At 42.4% G+C, this 12762-nt stretch overlaps 1 protein-coding gene across 1 annotated transcript in view; it reads right to left on the minus strand.

Annotated features, from left to right (window-relative positions):
• Positions 1-359: 359 nt before the first annotated feature.
• Positions 360-12762, minus strand: part of WIF1 (WNT inhibitory factor 1) — a 65062-nt gene continuing 52659 nt past the window's right edge. Inside the window, exons 6-11 of the mRNA XM_009281109.2 lie at positions 11547-11642; positions 9817-9912; positions 8358-8453; positions 4155-4250; positions 3440-3535; positions 360-1190 (exon numbers count right to left, since the gene is read on the minus strand). Coding sequence (XP_009279384.2) covers positions 1069-1190; positions 3440-3535; positions 4155-4250; positions 8358-8453; positions 9817-9912; positions 11547-11642 — 602 coding nt within the window. The 3' untranslated portion in view covers positions 360-1068. The remainder of the gene's footprint in view (positions 1191-3439; positions 3536-4154; positions 4251-8357; positions 8454-9816; positions 9913-11546; positions 11643-12762) is intronic.

Below are 12762 nucleotides of genomic sequence, written 5' to 3' on the forward strand. Positions count from 1 at the left end.
AGCACTGGACTATTACCTGCCTGGACAGAGGCTCTGAGGAGAATATCCCGGGTACTGGAGGTGCCACGAACAGGGCACACCAGCTTGGCAAGGCCAGCTGGCAGTGCAGGGGGGGAAAGGAGGACGTGGTGGAGGGCAAACACAGGGACAGAAACACCTGCCTTTCGGTGCTATCCCCTCCTTTTCAAAGGCACAAGAAGAAGTTGTTCTTCTGAAATATTTTTAAGAGCTGTGGGGTTAAAAGCAGAGACAGGGAAACCAACCCCATCGTGCCACTCTTTTATGAGGGTGCTCTAGAAAAGCCATCGTCCCGACCCAGCGCTGATGAGACTGCAGCAGGCCACACAGAGCAGTACTGGAAAAACTAAAGCAGCATCTTTATTTTATACATAACCGTCAGTATAAAAAGTTTATTACATAAGAGCTGTTTTGTTTACAATATATTATATTGCTTCAAGCCGATGCAGAAAGTTCATACATTATACTTCTACTTTGTTTACAATATATTACGTTGGTTAAATGGCACCGCTGCAGTGTATTTTTAATACACAGTACTTTGCAAAACTGTAAGGCCAAAAATAACATTGAATTGAGTTATTCAGTTTTTAAATTAGGCAACTTATTTTATTTATTTTTCTCAGGGAAAAGTCTAAATACACAATAGCAAAAATGTAAAATGCACCTTTCCTTTGTCTTAGGCAAATTAAATCTGTAGTCATTGAAATGATTCAAGTTAGCATCTATGAGGTTTTCTGCTTGAATATTGTTACTTAATTTTTGGAAAATATTTGCAGCTACAGAATCAAAAAAGGAAGTTTAAACATAACTGAAATATAGTACAAAACACCATCCAAAGCACTGAAAGAAGAAGCCTATATAATCATGCTATAGAAGTATTTATAAAACTTAAAAGGAGTAGTAAATATCAGCTCAGTGGTTTATAATGAAGCTAATAAAATTCCAGCCGGTAATCTTAACTGTAATGAACAGCGTTTTAACATTCAATCCATGAGAGGTTAATGAAGGCTATGAACTTTGTGTAACACGAACCGTTTCAGATGTTGGAGTTCACCAGATGTAATTGGATTCGGGTGGAACATGCCTCTCCTCGACCCTTTTTGGCAAAGGCGTGTGCTGCCTGTGCTTGCTGCCTGCTGGCCTCAGGGCGCTCAGACCGCTGGCTCCATACCCTGGAAAATTATCCAGTTCGAGAGAAAAGAAACCACAGAAGCGGGCTCGCGATCCACGGTTAATATTTCAAGTGGAAAAAGTCTCCCCCGTTTGAACAAAGGATTTTGCTATGCCTTACGCAAGCGCTCATCCCTCTCTGTGCCCCCCGGGATGGACAAGGTGCTGCCAGATGGAAGGATGCTCTTGCCTCTCCAGGGAGCCCAGGGGACCATCAGCACGCCCAGGTTGTCACTCAGCCCTGGGTTCATGTGTGCACAGCCCATGCCGGGTGGGTGAGAGTCATGCCGATCTGCTGGCAACGGGCTCTAAAGAGGGGCGTAAGCATCCCCCTGGGCAGAATCTGCGCCAGCTACCTGAGCTTGGCTTTGGTTTACGGCTGAATGCAAAGAGAAAGAACAGCAGTGACAATAAACACCTAGGGGGGAAAAAAAGCAGTCTGAAACAGCCTTAGCGGAGCTGCTTTGTTGTGGAAAATGAAAACGAACAATAAAAATGGAATTCAAAGTATTATGTTGTAATTATTTATAGTTTCATTTACCCATCTCATTACTTAAAGCTCATGGAAATGACACTGAAAAACTGAGTCCCAGGTTCAATTTTTTTAACCACTTCTTTTTAAGAAAACAGCTTTACCAAGGACCCATTGATTTGATGGAGTATGAAGCAAGTCTCTCAAATTAACTATAAATGTCCTCTCAAGACCAGGGGATGTTTGGTTTTAGTTGAAAAGAGTGAATTGCAGTGCATACAGACTTGTATGTGCAATTTAAGCCCTACATGGGCCCTTAAAATGGGAGTGAATTTTACCCAAATGGCCTATTCTCAGTTTCTTTGCTGAATACAAAGAGAGTTTTGCAGTGCTAAACACAGCAGGACTGTACCCGAACTCCAAGTAATTAAGAATGGAAAACCGCGGAGCTGACAATAATGTGTATTGACTCCTCATAACATGGTAGTTAGGAGTTTTGGTTTTGTTGTACAGGTAATTACTTCTTTGGGGATGGCCATCCATAGTACATCTTTTTTTTCACCTGCTATGTGAGTTCTTCATAAGAAGAGTATTACAAGAAGAAAAAGTTCATAGTGAACTTATGAAGCTCATATTGATTTCCATTTTTTTTGACCATAACTTACATTAATGGTATTTCTCATAAATAAACACAGGTCCACTAGCTAACAGCAGAGAAGTGGACTCCCAAACCTAATTTTCACAGCATAATCCATTTTAGTTAGATAATACTCATTTTTTAATGAAACAACTATATTTATTGTAATATATTTTAATGCAATACAAATCACAGGCATCAACAGCATTTAATAAAAATGAACATTCAGTTGATGCCGCAATGTAAGGTTCACATTTCTTGTGGCTAATTGGTGGCTTTTTTAGCTGCAAATTTTTTTACCTTTTTTATCATTGCCACTTAAAACATTAAATGTGAATCATTAGCTAACAGTGTTTAAGCTAAACATTCATACCTCATAGGAGAATGTACAGAATGTCTCTTGAAGATCTGCTGTCACAGCACTATTGCACATGAAATATAAAATTAAATCTGAAGTTGTTACTGGATATATCCAATTGTATTTCAAATAATTTTATAGTGCTATTTTAAATCCAGTGAAACGATCAGTTGCCTCATGGGGTGTCAAATGGGTCAATAAGCACAACAGAAATTCATTTTAAGGACTTTAAATTTGCTTTGGGACAGTATCTTTTGTGGTCTGTGGAGCATGGGTGGGGGAGAGGAGGAGAAAACTTGAAAGTCGGTAAGCATAGATCTTGCATAACTCTTCAAGTTTTCCCCAAAGTTTCTAAAGGACACTTTGTTTTTTCTAAGTTTTAATCATCTTTAAAACTTGACACAGTTTTATTTCTAAAAATGCCTACCCAACATTTTAAAGCCAGCTGACATTACGGAGGAGTACTGAAGGACTTCAGATCCCTTCCATACCGTGGGTGGAAGACACATGAGGGCATCTAGAAATCTGGTTGATACCAGACTCTGGAATTTCTAATATAAGGGTGATCTTGGTAAAACACTTTTAAACAATTCTGAGGGTTTTTTAAGTAGTTAAAATTACAGAGTATTGAAAATCTTTGTTTTATTGTTTGGATTAAACATTTGAAAAAATGGAGTGTGGTATCATTAATGAGGCTGGAAAGGCTCTTGAAGCAGTCATTTCTGTATGGCATCGGATGTGTAAGACCCCCGATACGGACTCCTGGGGTTTGTTTCTCACTTACTTTTATTGCAGTGTCTCCCGTGCCAGCCTTCTTTGCACTGGCATTTGTTGGGCTCAGCACAGGTGCCATACAGGCCACAGCCGGGTTCGCAGACAGCTGTAAGAAAGTGAGCGCGTACGCCTGAACTCTTGACATTTCATCCAGAGATGGAGTTGCATATTTGCTTTCCCTGCTGTTGTTCCTCATGACGGGTTGGTCCTGGCACAGGCTGGGGCTCTCACAGTAAATCTGTGACTTTGCACTGAGTGTGTGCAGAGCCCTGAAACATTTCACCCCCCATTCCCCTGCAAGGTCTGGCTTAGTCTCTGGCCGGGAGAAGCAGATGGAACAGCAGAGCTGAGCATACACCAGAACCAGCGGGAGAAGAGGGTAGCCCCCAGCATCCCTCTCACGAAGTGCTCCTGTTGGATTTTAATGTTGCAACGTATGGACGTTTTATTAAGCATTTCCCTATTACTTAACTGCTATTACTAAGCTGACACATCACTCTCTTATAGAAACTCAGAGTACAGAAGAAACTGTGGGGAGGCTTTTGTAAAAAATGTTTCTGGTTTCATAATTCCCTTAAATCTGGTGTACGCTATATGTCCAGGAAGCAAATTAACCTGAAGTACTTTGAGAACAAACAATTAATGCTGACATTGTGTAAAAAGATACTGTACAGCCAGCTTGATGCTCCTACAACAAGGACTGATGGAGTGGCTTTGGTACTTACGCTTTGAACACAGGTCTCCCTGGTAGCCTTTGGAGCACTTGCATTTATTCTTACCAGTACATTTGCCTCCATTTCGACAGGGCTGATGGCATTTACCTAGAAATCAAAAGCACAAAAGCAATGGTCTTAGTCCCCTGCACCGACTGGAGACAAGTGTCTGAGAAGCCTGCCTTGTACCCAAAAAACTCATCGGATGCTGGTGTAGGAGTGTGCAATGTGGATCTGTCAAGAAGCCTCTGCTGCAAGTCTGTGCTTCCAATTTATATGCATTCTTCTGCTTTGAAAATATGACAATAATTTGGCATGGCCAAAGCCCGTGTGTCCATACAGCTTTTGCCCAGACTTGTGCCACTTGGACTCCGTGGAGTCCCCCATGCGACCAGTCAGTATTGCCTCCTGCTCTCCTCACTCTTTGTGGGGGAGGCAGCAGTGTCCAGACTTCGTGTTTGCGAAGAGTGGGATCCATACCCAGGGGGCACAAGCAGAAGAAAATCTGGTGGCATCCAAGAGAGATTTTAAGCACTAGGATGCTCAGGAACTGACAGGTATGGCCGCTACTTGCAGACAATAAATAGATTGGCTGGGCCTGTCAGCTCGTGGCTGTGGAGCACCACGATGCTGTTGATGGTGCAATGAGGACTGTTCCACTCCACAGCTCAGAAACTAAAGGCGCATTAAAAAAGCATGCCCTTCTTTCCCATTTGCAAAGAACAAAGCATCTTTGGTAACGGTAATTAGAACTGGCAGACATTTTTCAAGGCTTTTGGTCTGGAAATTACTTTCCCTCACATTCACACTTTGCCAGAGGAAGAGGCTGGGTCTGATGGTGTTGTTTGGCCCTGACTCACCTGGGAGGGAGGAGGTCCACATTGGTGGAGGAGATCCACACTCAAGTTCCTGCTGGGCCTGACTTACACCAAGGGCCTTCCTCAAACTTAACATCAAGTTTCCCATCACCAGACTGTCAATCCCTTGTTAGAATTTTTCTGCATTATTGAACTAAATAAATCTTCACTCGTCTCTAGGAAGGGTGAGCACAGCACCCACGAGCTAGGTCACCCCAAGGCCAAGGGAGGCTCACTGCCACGTCCCTGGGCACTCTCGGGCCATCAGGAGCTATACCTCTTGCCTCCTTGGTGGCCACATGTGCCAGTGCAGCTTTTCTCACTGTCATACAAAACCTTTTTTCATCTTTTCTAATCCCATAACATTTTCTGGATTCTTCAGGAAAGAGAAAAAAAAAGCCCTTCCCAGATTTAGCACTAATATTTACCTGAATCTGTGAGCAAACAAAAACTGGAATCTGGGGCAGCAAACTGCTTCCTTTCCTTTCCATTTTTTTCAGAAAGGATCTTAACTGAGACCTGCACATGGTAATTTAAGCATCAGCACTCATCCTTTCCACTGTTGGCTTGCTGTGCTGAAAACCTCAGCAAATGCACTCATCCCATGATCACAGCCTTGCCCTCTTGGGAGCTCAATACCCCAGGTAGCGCTTGCTCAGCTCTCAACCCCATCAGACTTCTGCGATGCATGTGTGTATCATCAATAAAAAAGAAACATTTGTTCCTAATGTGCATAATTATTTTAATAGCCCTGAAAAAAGCTTCATAACCAGCTGACGGAACAAACCACGCTAAGGAGAGAGTTTCTGCAAAAGCACTATTTCCCCGCAGAAGCCTCTGGAAAGGGAACCTGTAGGTATTCTAATTTGCAAGCATTTGGATCCAAAGTCATTAATGACCTTAAGGAGCAATGCTAAGGAAATCCAGGGATTCTCCTAGTTCTTGAAGTAAATCTGGAGAATATGGGTGCAAGGGGTGTGACACCAACTTCCACAGAGTTGTATTAGGCAAATATTTGGCTCAGCACAGCTCAATTAACTTTGGACTAAGATATTTTCACAGAATGAAGGAAAAAGTAATAACTCTCTCTGTTATTGACTCAGAAATGGAAAAAGCAACAAAACAGTTGGTGACAAATGGGGGAGGAATCCAAAACAAAATAAAACTCTCTGGACTCAAACTGAAACACTAATTAGAGACAATGCATAACTATAGCTAGAAAAAATCTGGAAGACTGTGAATGCTTGTTAGTATTGTAGACTGGGTCCAGTACATTTCCCAGGAGTCTTAGAGAGTGATTCAACAATTAGACAAGCACTCAAAATCTTTAAACAATATTAAAAAAAAAACCAAAAAAGAACTTTGCAGTTTTCAGAAGATGGCTTTCTGCCTGTTGAAAGGTTTTCTCCCCTTGTTATTTCAAGACCTCCATGACTGAATGTAGCTGGCCCTGGATCTAAGAAAAGAGACTGAGTTGTGTTTCTCCTCTGGTGTTTCTAAGCCTTGTCTAGCAATTCTTGCAGTCTTCCACTGTTGTGCTGGCACTGGTGCAGTGCCCAGAGGTGGTAGCAGCCACCAATCACGGTCTAACAATTGTCCCAGCTTTACAAAAGCCAAGGCAAGTGCATAGCTTTCCTTGCTCTCATCAACATGATCCCAGTTTAGCTCTTAGCATACTCTGATCCTGATTTTTTTTTCTTTCTTTTGTACAAAAACTACTTTACTGCCTGTATTTTAATTAATTTAATTTGAGTTGCACAGATAAGCCTTTGCAAGAAGCCGAAGTCAGTTGTACCTATCCCAAGTAGCAGTAGACAACAATGAGCTTAAGAGCCCCTGGGACAGACCAATTAAGTGAAGCACCCTTAATTATACGTGCTGTAATATCTGTTCTAAGAATTTTCCTCAAAAACCACCACTGACATAAAATACATGCGTCTCAAACTTTGAACCAAACCTTACTCATCATCTGAGAAGTATCAGCAGTTGACTTCTTGGGGACTGAAGAAAGAAATGAGGTTCTGTCAGTGTCAAATTGGAACTTGATATAAGCAAAGGTAAATTCAGTGGAAACCCACACTGTTGTTCTTGCTGACATCTGATCTGAATTTATATCAAAGGGCAATCTTTATTAATTTAATAACAATAAAGCTTTACTGCTTCCGTTTGGCTCCAGTTTTGATTAGGTAAAAAGGAGTTCAAAATGCCTTGTAATATATAGAGATATGGTGAAACATTTACATAAGGCTACTGTTTATCTACATGTAAATACTGTGCAAAATGTAGGTCTTACGGTATCTGTGTTCTTTCTTTGCACAGTAGTTCATTTATTGTCCTGTATTGGCATTAGAGTTTATTTCCATGTGGTTCCAAATTATTTGATGATACAAATTTCATAACTGTGAGAAGAGCCTGTCTCTACTGATGCATATTAAGAAATCAACTCTTACGGGCTCTCCCAGGCCAAATGCTGCTCTCCGTGCTCCTGTGAAGGCACTGGGGAACGTCAGTGAGGTTATTTACAGCAGGGGAAGTTCCTCGCACAGCATCCTGTTAGAAGCTTTAAGTCCAGAAAGAATGACCCAGGTGTACGTTCTCAAAACCAAAATGCTCATACTCTGTTCAAGTGTAGGGAACTATAGAATTAATCCAACTTAACCGAGCTATGAGAAAACTCTTCTTTTAGTGAGATCAAATACTTGACAGCTGACCTCCCAGGTCTGTTCCAGTTTGGCCGTATCTCCACCCCCAGCTTTACACAGCACACTTAGATCAACCATGAGCTGAAATATTTTGAATTGCTTTGATGCTAAACTTCTGAAAATAGCAAGTCTTTTGATGTTTGTGACACGGATTTTCAAGTTGCCATGTGAATGCAACTTCATACGTTAAGTGAAAGCTCTCAGCTCTTACGGTTCAGTCCTCCCTTTACCCCAAACCCTTCCGTTCCCAGCTTATAGTAGCCCTTTCAGACGTGCGGGCTCAAACCTAATCTGCTGTGCACAAGTACGAATTGCTGTAACTTTTGAAAATAGCTGCTCCACACGGCCTTGGCACAGCAGCACATCTGTCTGCCGCAGAGTATTACTTGCATACTTATGGCTTGAGGGTTGTTACCAAGCCCAGTTACTAGTAAAAACAAAACAAGGTAGGGGATGAGATGGTCTAGCAATGAGTCAAACTTATCAGTAGGAAACTCATTTGAAGGCATGCGGCATCTGACTCTCCAAGGGCCCCAATCTGCCATGTGAGACCCTTGCTGCGAGCCCAGCAGAAGCAGGTAGCACTTCATCATTCAGACACCGACACTAGAATAAGTTGATGTAAGTGAAAGCAAGCACACAGAGATGCTACTCACTAATTTCACATTGGTCTCCTTCATAGCCCGAAGGACAAATGCATTTTCCCAGGTAGAAACACGTTCCTCCATTGAAACAGGTTGTTGTACAGTTTGCTGAAACAAATAAAACAGGAATGAACTAAGTCACTAATATGAACTCAGTCTGACTTGGCCTTGATGTCTTCTGCTGCTCATCATAAATAAAGATTGAGTAGGTTTAAAAAGGTTGCATTAACATCTTTTCACCTGGTTTAAAAAGGAAGACTGAAATGCGTTTTTTTCCTACATAATGCTTTACACGGGCACACACACAAGTCAATATAGAAAGAGACAAGTGAACAATACAGCAATGAGAACCCCGAGGGCAGACTGTGTTACGTCTTTATCGATCCTCACATGTAAAGCTTATTGAAGGATCAAGTCACTATTGCTATTGAAACTGCCAGTGTCTGATAAAGGAGCACAACCTAGGACTGAAAGTTACTTCTACAAGACGATACTTCACTACAGTTCTTAATTAATGCCTTGACTGGAAAGAAACCTTTGTAAATTTTTGCTGTGTGGTGACATAGATGCAAATGCTGTGTTTCTCACCTGCCAAATTACTTACATTGTGTTAGATGTGACTTTTCATCAAACAGCTGGGATTCACATTAATCCTTCAAGACATTGGGAGCATTTCATTACAGTGCACTTTTGAAACATTTTTTAAATGCGGTAAAAGTCTCATCAAGGACTAGATACAAGTCAGAAGGACATTGACAACAACAGTATGTGCAAGCATACCTAAAGGCCTAGGAAGGTTCCCATTATTTTGCTGGAAAGTCCACTAGGACCTTTTGCATTTAGTCTTTACTTCATATAGTTCTGCAACAATAAATGCAACATGATGTTCTGTAATCTGCTCTGCTGTGAGCAGGTCAGTTATATTTCTGCAGGAAACTACTTGCTTTTTTCTATGTGGTAGCTTGGACTGTTCCAAATTACTTTTCTGAACAACTGATTGTTCCTTTTTATCCTTCCTGAGACACAATGCAGCAGCAGGCAAAAAGCGAATAGCCTGCTTATTTTTTCACGTGTCCAGATGCAGCAAATTAATGTGCTAAATAATTAGTAAAACTAATTTTACTCCAGGAAACTAAAGTTCAAATAGAGATCATTTTCTTCCCTAGGCCAGAAATATAAGTGACTTCTGTGGTAGGTCCCACAGCTTTCAGTAGATCAGCTAAAGCGATTATCTAAATTACCCTTTACAGAGCTGGCGTATAGGGATGCCTGCACATTCAGCTGCAAAAGCACTTCCAACAGCTCCCAGGTTGTGCTAGAGCATCTATTTGAAGAATCACAAAACTTTTAAAACTTACTTACTTCATCACTTGCCTGACTTTCCAAAATCCACTCCTAGAGGGAAACTAACACAGGGGAATAAAGAGAGGCTGCCGCATACGGAGCCCAGGGGGTTTTAGCCAGCAGTTACCTTTGTCGCAGTTGATGCCGTAGAACCCCGGGGGGCAGATGCAGAGGCCGGGTGTAATGCAGAGCCCACCGTTCATGCAGCGAGGAGCACACAGCGCTGAGGAGCAGGAAGAACAGAAAAAACATCACTGGTGTGATAGCAACTCCTTAAGCTACTTTTCCTTCTGCTGAATGTAACAAGTCACCTTTGTAAAGCATCTTTGTAAGTGGGTTAAATCAATTACATCTCTGGTTTGTATCTTGCAATTAGTATACAGCATTACTAAAAAAGTGAAGATTAAATTATGTTCAAATCTGGTTCCATATGTAAGCAGAAATTGCTTCTTGTACAGTTTCATTCCAAACTGGGGAGAGCAGAGTGCCCACCTACACCCTCTGGATATTTGAAGTCCCCCCCCGACTCTCTATAACTGGACCCTGGTACTGCAGCTGGTGCCTCAGCTCTGCAGACAGGACTGTCTCTTTGGGGGCTGCGCTCAGAGGTGTCAGCAATTCAGTGGGGTTCCCAGGCAGGCTTACAATGAACCCTCCCTTTTCCCTCTGCATACCTGAGCATAAGCATGGATACCTAATTTAGGCTAGGGGAGCCTGTCGCGTGGCCTGGTTTGGTGGCCAAACTGTCCTGCATGCTCCCCGTGAACCTTCTCCAGAGACCCTGTGCTCTCCCAAGCCTTCTCTGCAGTTGTGGCCACCCCACAAGGCTCTTCAGGGAGGCACATCAGGTGGCAATGCTTCATTTTGTGGTTGCCCACCATTGGTACATGGAGCGAGGCTGGGTCCATACTAGTGAGATAAACAGCACCCAGGCATGGGGCCAAGGAGGGGCATAGGATCATCCATCCTGTGAACTTGTTGGTGCCATTCCCAGCACAGCTTTGTCCCTGGCCATCCGGCAAACCCTCGCAGGCAAGGCCCCAGGGTGAGCAGCGGCCACGGGCTCCTCCCAGTAGGGAGTTTGGAGGGTGGTTTTTTGGAGGGTAAGAGAGTTTATTAAACATACGAATGCAAACTGCACCGTCCCAGCTGGCCTCCAGGCCTGAGAACTCATCCTTTGTACTTAATATTTTAGATGTAGCCAGAGCGTCTGGGAGCTCAGTGAAGGATGCCATTGGAATAGGATGCCCACAGAGATGGTTTTCTCCATCTCAAGTCACCTCGGGGAGGGTCTGCCACTGGGGGAGGTGAAGGAAGAGATAGGAAGAAGAGCTAGTTTCCTCGCCAAGTCACTCAATTTCTTGGTCCCTCACTCCTGGAAATGTCATTTAGGGCTATTAGTCACTAACGGAAAGGAAAAGAAGACTCTTTCCTTCATCTTCCCATCTTTGTTGTCAGCCTGACTCCAAATGAGATCTTATCTCCAAATTAGATATTATCTCCAAATAAACAAATGCTGAACAACAAAAGTCCTGTGCTTTGTTTCCCAGCTAGTCCTCATTAGTACAAGAATTTTATTTCATCTTTTTACCAGATGGATTCCCTGTGATTAAGGATCACTTAACTATTGTGTCAGTTTTTGTTAAAAGCAATCTCTTAGAGAGAAAACATCTTTCTTGTAAGCAATTGTTTCCATTAGACCACGGATGATGATAGTAATTCTCTTACATGTGTGAACTCAAAATATATGAAATCTTCAGAATAGGCCATTCTTTTAGGAGAGGCTACAGTGCAGTAGCTACAGTTTTGTTGAGATTATGGCAAAGAAGAAAGTTGAGAAGATTTTTTTTAAATTACCTTTCTCACAGTGAGGCCCGTAAAATCCATCTGGACATTCACAGACATGTCTTTCGTTGCAAACCCCTCCATTTCTGCATCCTCCTGGACACTCCGCTTCATAAAATATAACGACAATCTTAATTGGGTATTACATACTTCAGCTGTCAGCCAACTTTCGGTAGGATCAATATATTCCTTTGACACAATAGTAAAAATATTTGCTGACAGACAGGTGAATACTGGCAGAAATGGAAGTTCAGCTAAGACCTCCTCAAGAGAAATTAGTTTCTTTTTTGTTAGTCTACAAATAGAGGTTTCATCACATGTTCAGACAAATGCACGATGTGCTTGTTGACGGACTGTGCATTCCCATTGCTCTGCTGTTCTGTAAGTGCACGAGTAATGTGGATGCTCTGCTCAATCCAGCACTTTCTCCTCCACGTGGAAACAAGCAGGCAGTGCAGGACTTGCATCGCTGGTTAGACCTGCCCTCAGTATGCAGGACCAGTTTCAATTTCTGCAGCCTTAAGTAGACTGCACTGCAACTTGCACTGCATTAATTGCTATATCTGTTACTACTGAGGTGACAAAGTGATGAAATCTGTATTCAAATGAAAGAGTCAGCTTCAAGGCTAGAGGAAAGAAGGCCAGAAAGGAAGATGAAAGCATTCCTGCACCGTGCTCCTATATCATTATCCAACTCACTCACACCTCGACTATCGATCAAACACTGGTTAAAGCATTTGGCAACACTGGCTGCATTATGCAAGGACAAGAAATACCTCTGGGTACCATCACCATCCTCAAAACACCAGAGTCCATCAAACAAGAGGCAAAACAAATTGAATCCTATGGAACCCCACGAAAACATGACTGCTGGGCAGAAAAACAATTGCTCAAAAATACCTTCCCAGATCTCTCACAGAAAAGAAGGTAGGCAGGAGAGGCTGCCTACTCCCATTAGAAAAAGTGAACATCACTTGTGATCGGTGGTACCAGGGCCACAAGACAGCTTTAGCAGTGTAGGCATGACCTGCTCATCTTGATGCTGCGTGACACTCCCGAGTGAGAAGGTTCAAAAAACTCTGAGGTAGACCGAAACTCAGAGAGCAATCTTATTGCAACCATCTCAACCCAAACTTGAAGGTCATCTATTAGACAGCAATTGTCTGTAATGTTGGCATCACGTCTTTTTTTTTTTTAGTGTAACAGTGCTGTAAACACCGTGACTGAC

This window comes from Aptenodytes forsteri, unplaced genomic scaffold (genome assembly GCF_000699145.1).
Source record: "Aptenodytes forsteri isolate BGI_AS27 unplaced genomic scaffold, ASM69914v1 Scaffold4, whole genome shotgun sequence".
In the NCBI taxonomy this organism is placed as follows: Eukaryota; Metazoa; Chordata; class Aves; order Sphenisciformes; family Spheniscidae; genus Aptenodytes; species Aptenodytes forsteri.